This window comes from Myotis brandtii, unplaced genomic scaffold (assembly GCF_000412655.1).
Source record: "Myotis brandtii unplaced genomic scaffold, ASM41265v1 scaffold359, whole genome shotgun sequence".
Lineage (NCBI taxonomy): Eukaryota > Metazoa > Chordata > Mammalia > Chiroptera > Vespertilionidae > Myotis > Myotis brandtii.
Window position 1 is genome coordinate 250,427 of NW_005363802.1, and position 16,591 is coordinate 267,017.

Genomic DNA, 16,591 nt, shown 5'->3' on the forward strand with positions numbered 1-16,591 from the left:
AATTAGCCTGGACTTTATGAAAGCAAAGAGGTCAGACCTCACCTGAGATCCAAGGCCTTAACCAGATTACCTGTGTAAAGACCTGAGAGGGCTGGAGATACTCTGTGAAGACGGAGTTAGACAAGCATTACCATAAAACCAAAATTAGGTGATTTTAAAAAGTCAGTGACATTGACAATTCCTAAGGAGGAAACCATAAAAAGTGTAAAAATATTTTTAACAACTCTAAAATATTTCATTATATGGGGGGTCATCTGAAATTTTGACTAATTTAGAAGCAGTAAATAATCAAAATAATCAAATGGGTGTAGTACATCACTTATAATTTGTTATCAACTCTCCCTCATGGATTTCAGGGTAATCTTGGAGGCAGAACAGACATACTGGCGGTATGAAGAATAGTAGAGTTATGCAGCCTTTACTCAGTGACATTGGTCATAGTTCCACACAATTTTGATTAAAATCTTACTGCTCCAACTCTCAAAACTTAGTTTTATAAAAAAGCAAATGGAAAACAGTATTTAAGTAGAATTTTAAACAGTAATATCTTCATAATTTAATCACTTGTTTTTTTCTAGGATTCATGATTAATGGTAGTGAGATACCCATATTAACACCTAATTGCATAATTTATCTCTCATATTTATAGACTTCAGGCTCTTTATGTAAATATTCAAAATCATAAATTTAAAAAGGTTTCTTAGGATAAAAGATTTTATTATTTAAAAAAGAGTTTAGGCAAACTGTCTAGTGTATGTAATGTTTCTCAGCTGGCCAAACATCTTGTATTTTGTGACGTTCAGTGATTGAAGAAGCAACATATGAGCAAAATTGCGATTAAGAGGGGGAAAATATGGAAACATGTTTTAAGGGAATAATTTCTAGACTACAGTCAGATCTCCAACAATAATATTATGTTTGTGTTCTTTAAGCAGATGTTCCTCTGTCTCTTCTAGTGGAAACATGTTCACATATATGGGAATTTAGAATATTCTGGGGAGAGACCAATACAAATTTTTGAAGATGGGGTAAAAATGGAGAATTTATCTATTGCTGCATAACACTTAACCAAAAACTTAGCTGCTTAAAACAACATTTTTTAAAATCTCACAGTTTCTGTGAGTCATAAATGCACACATGGCCTAGATGGGTGTCCCTCCTGGGCCTCTCCAAAGGATGCAGTCAAGGTGTCAGCGTGGGCCACAGGTAGCATCTCGAGGTTCAACTGGGCAGGATGTGTTTTCAAGTTCACTTAGTGGTTGTTGGCAGGACTTAGTTAAGCAACCAACAAAAAATGTATTCCTCAGTGGTGCTAAAACCTGTGCACTCTTGGCTTCAAGTAGAAGAAATGCTATTCAGCTGTGTCATATAAATTGCTTAATAAATAACGTTATTTCTTTTTTTAAAATATATTTTATTGATTCCTTACAGAGAGGAAGGGAGAGGGATAGAGAGTTAGAAACATCGATGAGCGAGAAACATCGATCAGCTGCCTCCTGCACACCCCCTACTGGGGATGTGCCCACAACCAAGGTACATGCCCTTGACCAGAATCGAACCCGGGACCCTTTGGTCCGCAGGCCGACGCTCTATCCACTGAGCCAAACCAGTCAGGGCGACGTTATTTCTTTACACACTTCCATTTACTTCTTAATTGACCAGCTTCTCCAGATGTACCAATGTGGTTATATACAGGATATGGTGTTCTTCACCAAAGAAAAATAAAATTATATTCTAGAAAGGTATTGTGTAAGTGTGAAGGAACAGATTTTGACTCTAATTTTTCTGTAAACAATCTTTGGTTAAAGGACCAACAAAAAATAACTAGTAAAATAAGTGCTACGACTGTGCCCGGCATAACCCTGGCTCACATTGGCATGTCAGGACTGTTTCTTCTGCTGGCCCCAATGAGCTTCCTCTTTGCAGTTATAGATGAGGAATGGCAAAGAACCCAGTGCAGCCCTAGAGAGACGTGTGTGGAGGTCGCCAGTGAGCTGGGGAGGAGCACCAACAGGTTCTTCAAACCTCCCTGTGTGAACGTTTTCCGGTGTGGCGGCTGCTGCAATGAAGAGAGCGTCATCTGCATGAACACCAGCACCTCGTATGTTTCCAAACAGGTATGAGGACACCAGCTAGCATGTCCTCTGCCAAGTCCCAATGATGACAGTGTTGACAGCTGCAACTGAGCTTTTTGCCAAACACTGTGCTAAATGCTTTGTGTGTGTTGTCTCATTTAATCCGTGAAACAAGCTAAAGGGGTATCTTTTTATCCTTCTTTATAGATGAGAAAACTTAGGCTCAGAGAAGTAACTTGTGGCAGAGCTGGGCTTCAAATCTAGGTCTGTGAGACTCCAGAGCCTGAATTTTTATCAGTCGTTGCCTCTCTGATGCTGTAATCATATGGAAGTTGCTAGAATAGACATTAAAAGGAATGAAGACAGCTGCACTGCCTTGTTGATTAGTTAGGTTCTGTGTTGTTCAAATGGAGTGACTGAGAAGAGTTTAAGGGCAGTGGTTCTCAGCCTTGGGTGCACATTAGAATCACCTGGGAATCTTTTTAAAATTCTGATTTCTGGGCCTCGTCCTCCGGAAATTCTGTTTCTTTGTTACTAATGTTGTGGCCCCACCCCATCACAAAGAAACAGAATTCCTGGAGGATGAGGCCCAGAAATCAGGATTTTTAAAAGATTCCCAGGTGATTCTAATGTGCAGCCAAGGTTGAGAACCACTGGGTTAGGGGAAAAGAGGAAGGGCTGGTGCAGTACCCAGAGCTAGCAAAAGGGGACTTTTTTATATTTTTTTAATTTATTCTTTGTTGTTTTTTTTCTTTTTTAAAATTTCTTTATTGATTAAGGTATTACATATGTGTCCTTATCCCCCATTACCCGCCCCCCCCCCACATTCATTGAAGAGTAGTTATGGGACCAGAGAGAAAATGAGGAAGAGGGCTGCAGGACTGGCTGGAGGAATGGAGGCCACGGTCAACCCTTAGCCTGGCAAAGAGTGGGGGGTAGGGGGTATGGGTAGGCAAAAAGACCTATAGATGTCATCCATAGATGTCAGTGTCCTGGGACACAGAGCCCTGTGGGGAAGGAAAGAGAGAGAGGATGCCATCTCTGGAGAGGCAAATGGAAAGTATCTAGCACAAAAGACATTTGAAAACAATTCTGCAGTCTCCATGAAAGAAATAATTCTTCCCTTTCCATCTCATAAAATCCTTTTTGCTCAGCAGATAAGTTTTTCTTTTTATTGCTACCATATTGTTGCAAAATATAATTGTTGCATAGGAAAGAAGTAATAACAAATTTAGGAAAACATATTAAAAAGCTGTAAGTCAAACTACATTCCTTTTGGCGCTATTTTGCAAATTCCTTGTGCATATTCATATATTCATTTATCACATTTGCCTATATAGCCTTTATTCTGTATGCATATGTATATAATAGCACAATAAAATTACATATGCGCCAAATATATCCATGTTAGGTAATTATCTTAATTAGATATAAAGAATGGAATGTTGATTTGTTTGGCAATGGGTTCTTATCCTTAATTTTGTTCCTCCTACCCCCTAAAATACCCCTTAAACTGTAGAGTTTAATTTCCCAAATCCTTTTAGAGAATCTCATAACTTGTAAATTCCGACCTCTACTATTTGACAATCAGGTCAAAAAATAACAAGCTTGGCTAGGCACCAACTGTCAGAAAAAACAAAGCTTGCATTAACGTAAAAGGCTTTAGTTCATGACCATGTTATTCCCTAGAGCAGAGCTGAAAAATTTCGCAAGAAGATGAAATTTATGCAAAGTAAACACTCTAAAAACACTCTCTTACTTAGACTCATGGAATTCCATTACATATTGAAAGGTCAGAATAAACACAACGTTAATGGATTGTTTTCACTTAATAGATAGTTGAGTACTTTATTTTGACTGCTGTACTCAACAAATGATTAGTTTTACAGAATGTACTTAACTGTAAGTGTACAGCAGTTTTTATTTCCAATTATGCATATCTGAACATTTTAATTGTGTTTTTTTTAACTACCTCTCATCCCAAAGTTATGGACTATTTCATGAAATACCTCTTAGAAACAAAGTGAACAAATGAATTCTCTATGTAGAAAAGACTACATCCACTGGTGATTGAATGGACAGAGAATTAAAATCAAGTTCAAATTCATCCGTATATCATAGAACCACTCTAGAAACAAAGTAATTGACATTTCTCTAAATTCTACTTCCCAAGATACCACCTTGCTTCTTCTGGTCACAGCAATTTCATTCCAAAAAGTAATAAAGTATATTCTTAACAGTATCACCTCTGCCTGTAGAATAGACTGCCTGGGTTCAAATGTCCACTCTTCTAATCATAGTTATATGGCCTTAGGCAAGTTGTATAACTTCTCTGTACATCTATTTCTTCACCTGTAGAGGGTTGGGGAGGGTAATACAAACCCACCCTATATCGTTGTAATAAGGAATAAATGAATTAATATAAAAGTGCTTACAACAGGGCTGGCATATAGAAACATAGAACGAATGACATTCATGTTACCTATAATTTAGTGGTTGGGCATGATGATCATGTATCAGTCAGTTATTGTTGTGTGATGCTGCATAATAAACATCCTAAAACTCAGGGGCTTTAAACAACAAAGACTTATTATTACTCATGTACCTGAGATCTAGTTAGTTTAGAGTAGGCTCCATAGGGCTTGACTCCAAGGTACAGGTTGAATCCAGGTCTATTCCCTATGTCTTTCATCCCTTGGACCAGCAAGCCTGTCAGATCATTCTCTTCTCATGGCTACAAGCCCTACAAAGTATGCACAGTTCAAGTTTGCAGTTGTGTCATGTCTGCTACCATCCTGTTGACTAAAACAAGTCACATGGCCAAGTCCAAAGTCAAAGAACAGGAAACTATATTCCTTCAATGGAGACAGTATGAGAAGTGATAAGTAAATTGTTTTTGAACAATAATCTCTTCATCATGGTCTCAAAGAAACTTCATAGGAAAAAGAAAAAGAAAAAAGAAACTTCATAGGTATAATTTCATTTAATCTTTACTATTTACACTCAAATTTAAAGCAGGAGCATGGAGTAACAGTACCATTTTACAAGGGCACCAGTGGCACAGAAAAATTAGGAGATTTAATCAAGCTTAAATACATGGTAAAATTGGATAAGGCCCCAGTCAGCTGACTCCAAGCCCAGCAGTCTTCCCACTATGTTAGCCTTTATCCTTACTAGTTCTGTTCTTGATGAAAAAACTTTGCTAAAGTCACTACCATAAAGGACAAAGGCAAAAATGCAAACTGTAGAAATGTTCTTTTAAATATATTTGTATTGTGGTTATTTTCTCTACTCTAGCTCTTTGAAATATCAGTGCCTTTGACATCAGTGCCCGAATTAGTGCCTGTTAAAGTTGCCAACCATACAGGTTGTAAGTGCTTGTCAACAGCTCCCAGCCATCCATACCCCATTATCAGAAGATCCATTGAGGTCACAGAAGAAAATGGGTAAGCATTTCTTGTATTTGATTAGTACTTGTTCTTGCCTTTGCCTAAGCTGTGTGTGTAGAATACTTCATTAATTATAGAGTCATCACTTTCTTTCCCAGTTCTTCATTTTTTCGCTTCTAACTCAGATCTACTGGTAATAACTGTTTGGCAAATACGTTTTTTATCAGGTGTTAGATGTATATTGCAGTAGGACCAAACAACTCAGTGCTTATGAACTTAGCGTGTCTGCTATGGACACCTTTGTTCTTCATATGCACAGTCTAATGCAGTTGTAAAACTTCCTTCCAGCCTCAACTTTGGCACATGTTCCCTCATTCCAAAAAAACCACAAACATTAAATAAAACTCATTCTAGGCTGTTTATACATTTCAGTCCCAAAATTAGGGGTGGGAAAAAGGTTCCTGAAGTCATTGGCGAGTGCCAAAATTATCTGCATCTGAGTTTGGAGATTTTCTAACCCTTCCTCTTGAGATTACCAAATGAAAATTTCTTATTTTAAATGAAAATTACTTAAAATTCAGTTGACTTTGAAATTTTTCTAAGAGTATTTTGTGATTCTTTATGACACAAATTATAACACCCTGAAGTGTTCAGGAATCAAAGAGAAGAATCATTGATTTGGAAAAAAAATTGAGAAACAAATGAAGGTCAAATTATAAACACTGAATAAAAATATAAACTAAGTTGGATACTTAGATTTTGCAAAGGTAAATCAGTAAACACATGTGTGAGTGGCAAGCGAAGGAGTGAGCTGGTGGTTATATGTTACTTAACAGTGAGCTAAGAAGACATCGCTACCTCCCTTAAGCAGAAAAAAAAGCTCATCTATAAGGAACATTTATCCTCAAGATGTTCCTGCTGTTCTGACCAATGTTCTTTATTTTAAAGAAGATAGTGCTTAGGAGCTATGTTAGAACAATATTTACTTTTGGTAAATAGGCTCTGTTGACAGGTAATTTGCATCATTTTAACACAAATCTTCTTAAAGAGTATAACTTCCCAAAATTACAGTTTCATTTCCAAAGGTTTCTAAGTAGAATATTTGTAATTACAGAATTACTAATTATATGCAGTTCATAAATATGAATTAAGCTATTTAAAATCTTAACTATTCTCTCTCAGAAATGTATGCAACGTTTTTAAAAAATGTTTCAAAGGTACGATTGCCCTTGAAAGCTTTTAAATCCGGTTTATTTCTTTTTCCTAGTTGTTCCCATCCCAAGAAACTATGTCCTATTGACATGCTATGGGATAGCAGCAAATGTAAATGTGTTTTACAGGAGGAGAATCCACTTGCTGGAATGGAAGGTAATGAGAGCAGTATGAAATAATAATAGTAATAATAAAAATAACAACAATAGCAACTAACATGTATTGAGTGCTTAATATGACCAGGCAATGTTGTAAGGCTTTTATACGTATTAACTCATTATATCCTCACAATAATCCTATAATGTACTATTATTATCCTCTTTTTACAATCACAAAGTGTACATACTACAATGTCTAGTGATTTTCTCAAGGTCACACAAGCTAAAAGTGATAGAAGCAGTCAGATTCCACAGCTCTCTGTGCTTTAATTATATAGAAAACCCACTAATGCATTATCTGCTTTTTAATATTAAAGAAAAGTCCAAAGCAATTAGAGCATCCCAATACATTTAATTTGAAAGGGGATGATAACCTTTAATGAAAGCCACTTCAGAACTAAACAGTTAACCACATTTTACTAATTTATTTATATAAAAGTCTCACCAGAAGATAAAGTAATTTTGGATTTCTTGGTTTCTTTTAACTGTGTCATGTGAAAACATGACAGTAATTTGAAAAAAAGGGGGGGATAAGAGGAAACTTTTTCTGAAACAAAATCAAATTAAAAGCAAAACACAGCTATTAGACTAAGGGGAATTGGGAACCAAGTGAGATAAGCAACCATCACTGCTCATAACTCATAATGCTATGATTTTTGGTGATGAGCATTTGGCTAAAAATGAATGCATTTTTGGTCATTTACCAGAGAACTTGATATGATTCCACTGGAAAAAAAATTGTAAGGAATCGTGCAATTTTGAACTTTGCTTGTTTTAAACCACGATTTGTAAGCAACCAGTAAGGATTCAACTCTAAGGAATCAGTCCTTAGAAACCATAAGTACTAACTTACTTCCTATATTTCTGTCTGTCAGCATGAAAGTTTAATCCAGGTTTTAAGGGAAACTTAACGGTCATGTAGTTTAAATGCCCATGAAGATCTTGAATGTTATCTATGTCCTTCCCACCAAATGCTCATCCATCCTCTGCTAGACATACATCAGTCATGGGGAAATTCACCACCTACCGAGGCAGCATATTTACTCTGACCATACTCTTATTGCTAGTAAACTATACTGAACCTAAATCTCTCACTCCAGAGCACTACTGTCAATGGAATTACAGTGAGAGTCACATATGTAAATTGCATTTTATAGTACTCACATTAAAAAGGTCAAAATAAACAGGTGAAATGAATTTTCATAATCTTATTTAATCCAACATATCAAAAATTATGTGATTTTAACATGCAATCAATACAAAATTTATTAATGATTTGTCCTCATTTTTTTGTGCTGTCTTTGAAATATACTGTGTACTTTATACAGACAGCACATCTGTATTTGGAGTTGCCATTTTATGCTCAATATGATCTGTAGCTACCATGTTGGATAGACCAGCTCTAGAGTATCAACTCATTGTTTCAGGGTTACCCTATAGAGCAGCGGTTCTCAACCTGTGGGTCGCGACCCCTTTGGGGGTCGAACGGCCCTTTCACAGGTGTCGCCTAAGACCATCGGAAAACACATATATAATTACATATTGTTTTTGTGATTAATCACTATGCTTTAATTATGTTCAATTTGTAACAATGAAAATACATCCTGCAGCATATCAGATTACATTACGATTCATAACAATAGCAAAATTACAGTTATGAAGTAGGAACGAAAATAATTTTTTGGTTGGGGTCACCACAACATGAGGAACTGTGTTAAAGGGTCGCGGCATTAGGAAGGTTGAGAACCACTGCTATAGAGTCATGTAAAACGAGTATAATTCTTTCTCCATGTGACTCATTTATAACAGTGTTAGAAAGTTATTGTGGGAGGCAATATACATAGAACTTATAGGCTATTCTAGTAAAGGTTTTCCTGGTCCACAGCTTCTGAGAGAGATTTGTACTCAGGAAATTTGCATGCAAGTACCATGCATTAAAGTGTGAGAGGGAATCAGGACTGGGCAGAGGGAGAAGTTGAACTGTGTTGCAGTTGCTAAGAGGTGTCAGCCAATCCTATGGGGAGCTGAAGCTGGGATGGCCCTTGGGAGATTGCCCCCCAAATTCCATCAGTTTATTGGTAAAAATGATAAATGGAACAAGGCTGGGTCCTATGAACTTGTCATTCATTGTATGTGGGCTACCTCAGGGAGGGGATGTAAACTTAGGTAACATGGCCTCTTTCTGCTGAAGGTAATTCCTGGGGAGGGACGCAGCTGGTGCACATGGGTGCTGAGGTAGGCAGAATAGTGGGGAAAGAGAGAAGTGCTCTGAGCATGGGGAAAATGAGTGCTCAGGATTGGAGGTGAGAGAGCATAGCATGTTGGAGTGCTGGAAGAAGTTGCATGGTGGTGATATAATAGGAGAAGGCTGGGTAGAAGCTGAGAGCTTCATAGGGCACACTATGAACCTTGTCCCAGAGCTTAGATGTGATACTAGGGGCAAAGGGAAATCACTCAACTGGTTCAAGCAGGAAACTGACAGCAACAATTAGAATTTTAGCAAAATTAACCCAGTGACAGAGTAGAAGAGGATGGGTTGTCCTGGGACCAGAAAGGAGGCAGGGTAGCTTTTGAGAAGTTGTAGCAATGATGGAAGTGAGAGGCACGGGATAACTTGGATCATGATCACTTCTAATTTTCATGTCCTATAATTCAATTAATGTGGGTCAAGTTCCTGGTCACTTTTCCAATAGTCTTATCTACTTGATGGAATATACTGAGCTTATTGTTCACTAAACACCTTTTGCACACTTGTGGCAGTCAACTGCCTTTTGTATAATGACCTCGTCACTGAATGAGCACCTTTGAATTAGTGAATCTAAGTCCAATTGAATTTTTAAAAATATATATTTTATTGATTTTTTTACAGAGAGGAAGGGAAAGGGATAGAGAGTTAGAAACATCGATGAGAGAGAAACATCGATCAGCTGCCTCCTGCACACTCCCTACTGGGGATGTGCCCACAACCAAGGTACATGCCCTTGACCAGAATTGAACCTGGGACCCTTGAGTCCGCAGGCTGACGCTCTATCCACTGAGCCAAACCAGTTAGGGCTCCAGTTGAATTTTGTCTGGTTAGATTCAGGTCATTGCTCTAACCTGTTTTAAAAAATACCAAAAAATAAAAAATGGAAAATTGGGTAGTCCTGATTTTGTATTTTATATTTCTTAAGATAGCCACAACTTTAAGAATTTACTTGGAAAAAAATCCATCAGTTTATTGATAAAAATGATAAATGGAACATGGTTGGGAACAGAATACATTAGTATCACATCATCAACCTCCCTAGGATTAAAATCAATATATAACACTACAAAGCCATTATAATCAAAACAACCTGGCACTGGCACAAAAACAGGCATATATATCAGTGGAACGGAACAGAGACCCCAGAAATCAACCCACACCTTCATGGTCAATTAATATTTGACAAAAGAGGCAAGATTATACAATGGAGTAAAAACAGTCCCTTCAATAAATCGTGTTGGGAAAATTGGACAGGTACATGCAAAAAAAATGAAACTAGATCACCACCTTACACCATACACAATAAACTCAAAATGGATAGAACACTTAAATGTAAGTGGTGAAGCCATAAAAATCCTAGAAAAAAACATAGGCAGTAAAATCACAGACATTTCTCATAGCAACATTTGTGCCAAACTATCTCCTAGGGCAGAAGAAGCAAAGGAAAAAATAAATGAGGCTACATCAAACTAAAAAGTTTCTGTACAGCAAAAGAAACCATCAACAAAATGAAATGGAAACCCACTGTGTGGGAGAACATATTTGCCAATGATACATCTGATAAGGGGTTAATTTCCAAAATATATAAAGAAGTTATAAAACTCAAGACCAGGAAGACAAACAATCTAATTAAAAATGGACAAAAGACAACCGAAGGACTTGTATGCATGCATATAAACATAACCAATGGACACAAGACACTGGTGGGTAGGAGAGGCTGGGGGAAGGTCAAGGGGGGAAAAAGGAGACATATGAAATACTCTTTGTAATACTTTAAGCAATAAAACAAACTTTTTAAAAAAATGGACAAAGGACCTGAATAGACACTTCTTGAAAGAGGACATGCAGATGGCCAATAGATATATGAAAACATACTCAAAGTCACTTATCATCAGAGAGATGAAAATTAAAATGACAATGAGGTACCACCTCACACCTGTCAGAATGTCTGCCATCAATAAATCACCAAACAACAAATGCTGGTGAGGATGTGGAGAAAAAGGAACACTAGTACAGTGCTGGTGGGAATGCAGACTGGTGAAGCCACTGTGGAAAACAGTGTGGAGTTTCCTCAAAAAAACTAAAAATAGAACCACCATTTGACCTAGATATCTCACTTCTGACAATATATCCTAAGAATACCGAAACACCAATCAGAAAGTATATATGTACCCCTATGTTCCTAGCAACGTTATTTACAATAGCTAAGATCTGGAAATAGCCCAAGTGCCCATCAGTGGATGAGTGGATTAAAAAACAGTGGTACATCTACACAATGGAATACTACACTGCTGTAATAAAGAAGGAACTCTTACCCTTTGAGATAGCATGGATGGACCTGGGGATTATTATGCTAAGTGAAATAAGCCAGTCAGAGAAAGACAAATACCATATATATTTATGAATGACTTCAGGGTATCACCTTTAGTTGGTTGCTGTTTCATTCAGTTTTCCTACATCCAGTCTCTGTTACTTTTAACTTGTCTAGAGAAACTGAGGCGTGCCTCTGCCAACTATAACACCTAATGGGCTGTGTTTCCCTACACCATGGGTCTAAGAATGGAGTTAGTCCTGCCAGAAGTGTTCTGAATGAGTCTCTACTGCCACCTTGTGATCCATGCAAATCTGTAAGCGCGTCTTAACTATCCTTTAACAAGCTATTCTCATCTTGCCCCAAAGTGACATTTGCCTCTCTGGAACATGGCTTACAAAACTCATCTTTTTCCTCTCCAAAGACCATTAATTACCGAGCAGTTAAAACTATGAGATTGGATGACACAAGCTTGCCATTATTAATGGTTAGATAGTGGCAATAATATATGGTGTAACCCAATGTTTTGGAATGCTAGATGAGATTTTTCAGTCTCCATACATCAGCTGGATTCAGGATCCTTTTATTACACCAAATAAACTCAACAAATATTTATCAAGTGCCTATTTTATGCCAGAACAATGAGACTTGGTTCCTATAACCTTTAGGATTCTTTTAATTAATGGAAGAAACAGAAAAATTAACAGACAAATATAAGAAGTCTTAAAAAAGGACAGGATGGAAATATGCACATAGCAAGGGCACTTGGCTAAACTTGCAGAATTTGAGAAAGATATTGGGGGAAAGAATTACTAACAAAGGGAAGTACGAGCCCAAAGGCATCAGTCTGAGACACCTTGGCATATCAGGAGAACGAAAAGTACTATAACTATAATTGGTATGGGTGGAACCTAGGGAGAGAGAGAGAGAGAGAGAGAGAGAGAGAGAGAGAGAGAGAGAATGAATATGAGTATGGTTCATGTCAGTTCATGGAGTGTCTTGTATGTCCTGGTAGGAGAATTGGCTTTTATTTCTAAAGAGAGGGGAACCTTTTAAGGTACTTAAATCAGTAGTGATTAGATTTGCATTTGATAACCTTATGGAGAATGAATTGAAAGGGTAAAACTGTGCTGGCAAATGAGTGACAGCCATCTACACAAAAAATACAAGGTAGTGGCTGAATTGAGGCAGTGGTAGTCGTGATGGAAAAGAACGAACAAATTCAGGGAGGCAGAACTCAGAAGTGGGTGGACATGGTGATTAGGTTCAATATAGCAGATGAGTCAAGAGTAATGGCACTATTACTTAAATCAGGCAAACTGGAGAGAAGCAGATTTGGGTAAGAAAGTAAACATGTACTTGCTCTGAAACCTTCAATAATGCTAAGGCGATATAGTCAAGTTCTTTCAAAGTTTCTCTTTCAGTTTTTGCAATGAATTTCAACTTGATGATTAGAATTGGACATGGAGCAATTGTACACTTTCTAGAAATGTCTGTCAGCTAATTGTATAAAAAACTTTGTAGACCATCCTCTCTCAGCTGAACATATCTCTCAGAAGATCTCTGTGGAATCCAAGTTCATTATCACTATTTCATTTTTATATCAGTATTGTGATCTGTGGTGAGGAAATACATCACTGTTTCTATCCACAATATGGAAGGGCTGAAGTGTATTTCTACAGTTCCAATACCTCTGTTCCTCTCTCCTTTTAATCTTCACCTAAAAACTGGGGATGACTAGACTCATAATCCTTACACATCCTATATTTTATTATTCATACTTGCTTGTAAAAGTTTGCATTTTTTAACAATTCACCAACCTAAAAATCTCTAAAAAATATTACCAAGAATAATCAGTTTATAACATTTTTATCACAAACTGAAGAGAACATATGAATTCTGTATTTGTATTGCGAAATTAGAGGTGAATCTCCTTCATTGTGCAGAGACTAGGGGGAAATCTACAGGAAAGGAGATTTCGTGAATTCAAGTGATTTGAGAATGATGTAAAGAATACACTTTGGGAATTATGCTATCCATGCTACAGCTATTCGACCAACACTTCTCTATTTCCGTGTAGACCCCTCTCACCTTCAGGAACTGACCCTCTGTGGGCCGCACATGAAGTTTGATGAAGATCGTTGCGAGTGCGTGTGTAAAACAACCTGTCCCGCAGATCTCATCCAGCACCCAGAAAACTGCAGTTGCATTGAGTGCAGAGAGAGTCTGGAGAGCTGCTGCCGGAAGCACAAGGTATTTCACCCAGATACCTGCAGGTGAATGGCTTTTTCACTTTCGCCTTAACTTGACTCATCACCATTTAATGTAAATGCCATTTTGATTCAGTGGGATTCCTTATTAAGCCATTTGTTTTTCAGTGCCCAAGCCCCTTTTTGATAGTAAAACAGAGGTTTGGCAACTAAGAATAAGCAAGAGATTACAGAGTGATGATTAACTGAGAAGTCAAGAAAATCCTGCTTGCTATTATTGGCTTATGGATCTTAAGCAAAAACTAGAATGATGAGATGTAAACAATTATTTGTGGAGGATAGTGGGGGGTTTCAGGTCAGTAGACTCTTTGGTTCAGTCTCTCTCAATATATGAACATATATGTTTATTTGGTTGTTTTTCTTTGAGAAAGAGGATATTACTGGATTTATGTAGCAAGAAATTTATTGATGACTAGAACAGTTAAAGGTTACTGAGTGCGCTTTAGTAGATTTGGATTCCATGTGGGATAACTATTCAGGATTTTATATTGACATTTTAAATACATATCTGGAAAATTTACTTTAAAAACTTAAATCAGAACAGAGTTATTTCTTTGAATATAGTCCTGGATTCTGAATTCTCACGTGTATTTATTTATTTTTTACAACAGCTGTGAGGAAGGATGCCCCTTGCACACCAGAATGTGTACAAATGCTAAACCAGCCTGTGCAAAGCATTGCCGCTTTCCAAAGGAGAAAAGGCCTACCCCTGAGCTCCACAGTCAAGAAAATCCCTGATTCAGCTTTGTTCCCAAGTTCCTCCTCCCTCATTTTAAACAGCATGCCGCTTTGCCAAGTTGCTGTCACTGTTTTTCTTTTTTTCCAGGGGTTGGAAAAAATTCATTTCACATAGTACCGGGTGAATCCAAACCAATCTTCCATTAAAGAGCAGCTGAGGGTTCCCCGGTTCCTTGATAGATATCTTCTCTGCACACCAAGGAGTGGAGAAGAGGGAGCCTGTGTAACCCTTTCTGTTTGGTGAATGAAAAAGGTTTGATCATCATGGAATGATAAGTGCTTTGTCACTGATTACTCACAGCAGATGAGGCAATTTGAATAGTCTCTGAGTCCTTTGCTAATTGCAACTCTCTTGTGAATTATTCTGATTCTTCCTTATGCAGATTTGATTCATATGATCAGCACTGATTTTCTGATTACTGTCCAGCTTGTAGTTTTGAGTTTACCAAACTCCTGTCTGTTGTTTCATATTTAAGTGTATTTAAAGAAAATAAACACCATTATTCAAGCCATTGAATTTTGTGTGTTATTTAATATGCTTCCACTCCAAATTTTATGCTAAAGAAAACAATGTTGTGAAGAGAGAAAAGAATTTAGAAGTGGGGCTTGTGGGGAGAGACATAGCACAACAAAACTTCACACCAGTTTTGGAAAACCTAAGGAGTAGCTATTACAAGGTTTAAGATGCTAAACAATGTTAAATAAATGTGACTCCCAAATCAGCTGGAAACCAATCTTTTCTTTGAGATTCAATTTAACTTGACTTGACCCTCATCCCAGGGCACAGGGGAGCCTACTGGCTCCCTGGACATCTTTGGATCTGCCCCCAAACCTACTCAAACCATGTTTTGGTTAGTGGCTCTATCTTCCTAATTGCCATTTAGGTGGAGCTATTATCAGGAATTCTGGGCTAGAACAAAACTATTTGCAATTTGGCTTTGCACTAAAACCCCTCCCTGTTGCCTCCTCAACCCTCAATAACCACCAAGAGATTTGCACTTGGATTCTGAGGCTGGATGTGACCTGGGGTGGGGCTGGTCCTCAGGGTGGAGGTGGGGTAATTGGCCTATTGCCTTATTAGAATTCACTGGTTATTGTACAGAAATACTTATCATTTTGGTATGTGGGCTGATAAGTCTCAATTACCAAGAGCTTAAAGCAATTACAATAAATGCCAGTGATGTATGATATCCCTAATTATCTAAACCACAATGCCAGAGAGTTAGTAATATGACAGCTCAGATTATAAATCTGTGACTAAGGCAGTGTGGTGGGAGGTTGTTTAGAGATGCAAACAGATTGGAGAGCATAACGATCAAGTTGGATGATATTAAAATGCTGTTTGAGACACTTGATAAAGGAGATGGCACAAATAATCCATTTTAAGGCTTTTAAGGGAAGCGATAGATTGGTGAAAATTGTAAGCTTAATAGATTTGGTCAATAAGAGCTAGACTTTGTCTAATTTACTCATAATCCTCAGTGTGAGAACAATGTATTACATACAGTAGATGCCTAATAAATAATTATTTAACAAATAATGAAGTATTGCATTGATTTTGTGATCAGGGAATGGGAACTCATCTGCCATTGGAATGCCCAAGGTGAACTCTCATTCTCCAAGGCCTCTCTACATTTGGCTTTCCATGTGTCTTGCGAGAGCTTCTGCACAGCATAGCCATTGGTTTTCAGTTGGAAAGGTTCCAATAGGACATGCCCCAGTACATAAGCACTTAGAAAGTTTCTGCTGTGTTTCATTTACAGATATCCCATTGGCTAAGCAAGTTGAGTGGCCAAGCCCAGAGTCAGTGTGGGAGGGGCTTAGACAAGGGTGCAGATATTGGAAAGTGGTTCATTGAAGGCCACCAATGTAAATCTCCCACAAAGGCCACACATGGAGCTGTTAGTCTATTATTCTACAAGAGCTGAACCTTGGTTCATGTGTTCTTGCTTTCATATACAGAGTCCAGGACCTACATGGCTTTGGTCTGATTACCATTTTGCATTTTGGTTCTGTTTCTCATACATGGAAGTGTTTATGTTATTTTAAAAAGAACTGCTATAACATTTTAATTTTATTACTTATATCTCTGATTTTTTCATTTAAAGCAGAATGATGAGCGAGGAATCTCAAAATATTAATTGAAAACGTCATCTTGGCCCGAAGTCTGGCTCAACCTCAAGTCCATTT

At 37.6% G+C, this 16,591-nt stretch overlaps 1 protein-coding gene and 1 long non-coding RNA gene across 3 annotated transcripts in view; one reads left to right on the forward strand and one right to left on the reverse strand.

The window, feature by feature from the left end:
- FIGF (c-fos induced growth factor (vascular endothelial growth factor D)) overlaps positions 1 to 14,913 on the forward strand; it is a 29,870-nt gene extending 14,957 nt beyond the window's left edge. Inside the window, exons 3-7 of one of the 2 annotated variants that reach the window (XM_005871866.2) lie at positions 1,927 to 2,117; positions 5,373 to 5,521; positions 6,732 to 6,832; positions 13,474 to 13,646; positions 14,275 to 14,357. In XM_005871866.2, the coding sequence (XP_005871928.1) occupies positions 1,927 to 2,117; positions 5,373 to 5,521; positions 6,732 to 6,832; positions 13,474 to 13,646; positions 14,275 to 14,280 (620 nt within the window). In that variant the 3' untranslated portion in view covers positions 14,281 to 14,357. Of the gene's footprint in view, positions 1 to 1,926; positions 2,118 to 5,372; positions 5,522 to 6,731; positions 6,833 to 13,473; positions 13,670 to 14,274 lie in introns of both variants that reach the window. The other variant, XM_005871864.2, reaches the window with a different exon arrangement.
- LOC106727078 overlaps positions 1 to 16,591 on the reverse strand; it is a 32,744-nt gene that overhangs the window by 13,227 nt on the left and 2,926 nt on the right. The window lies entirely within an intron of this gene.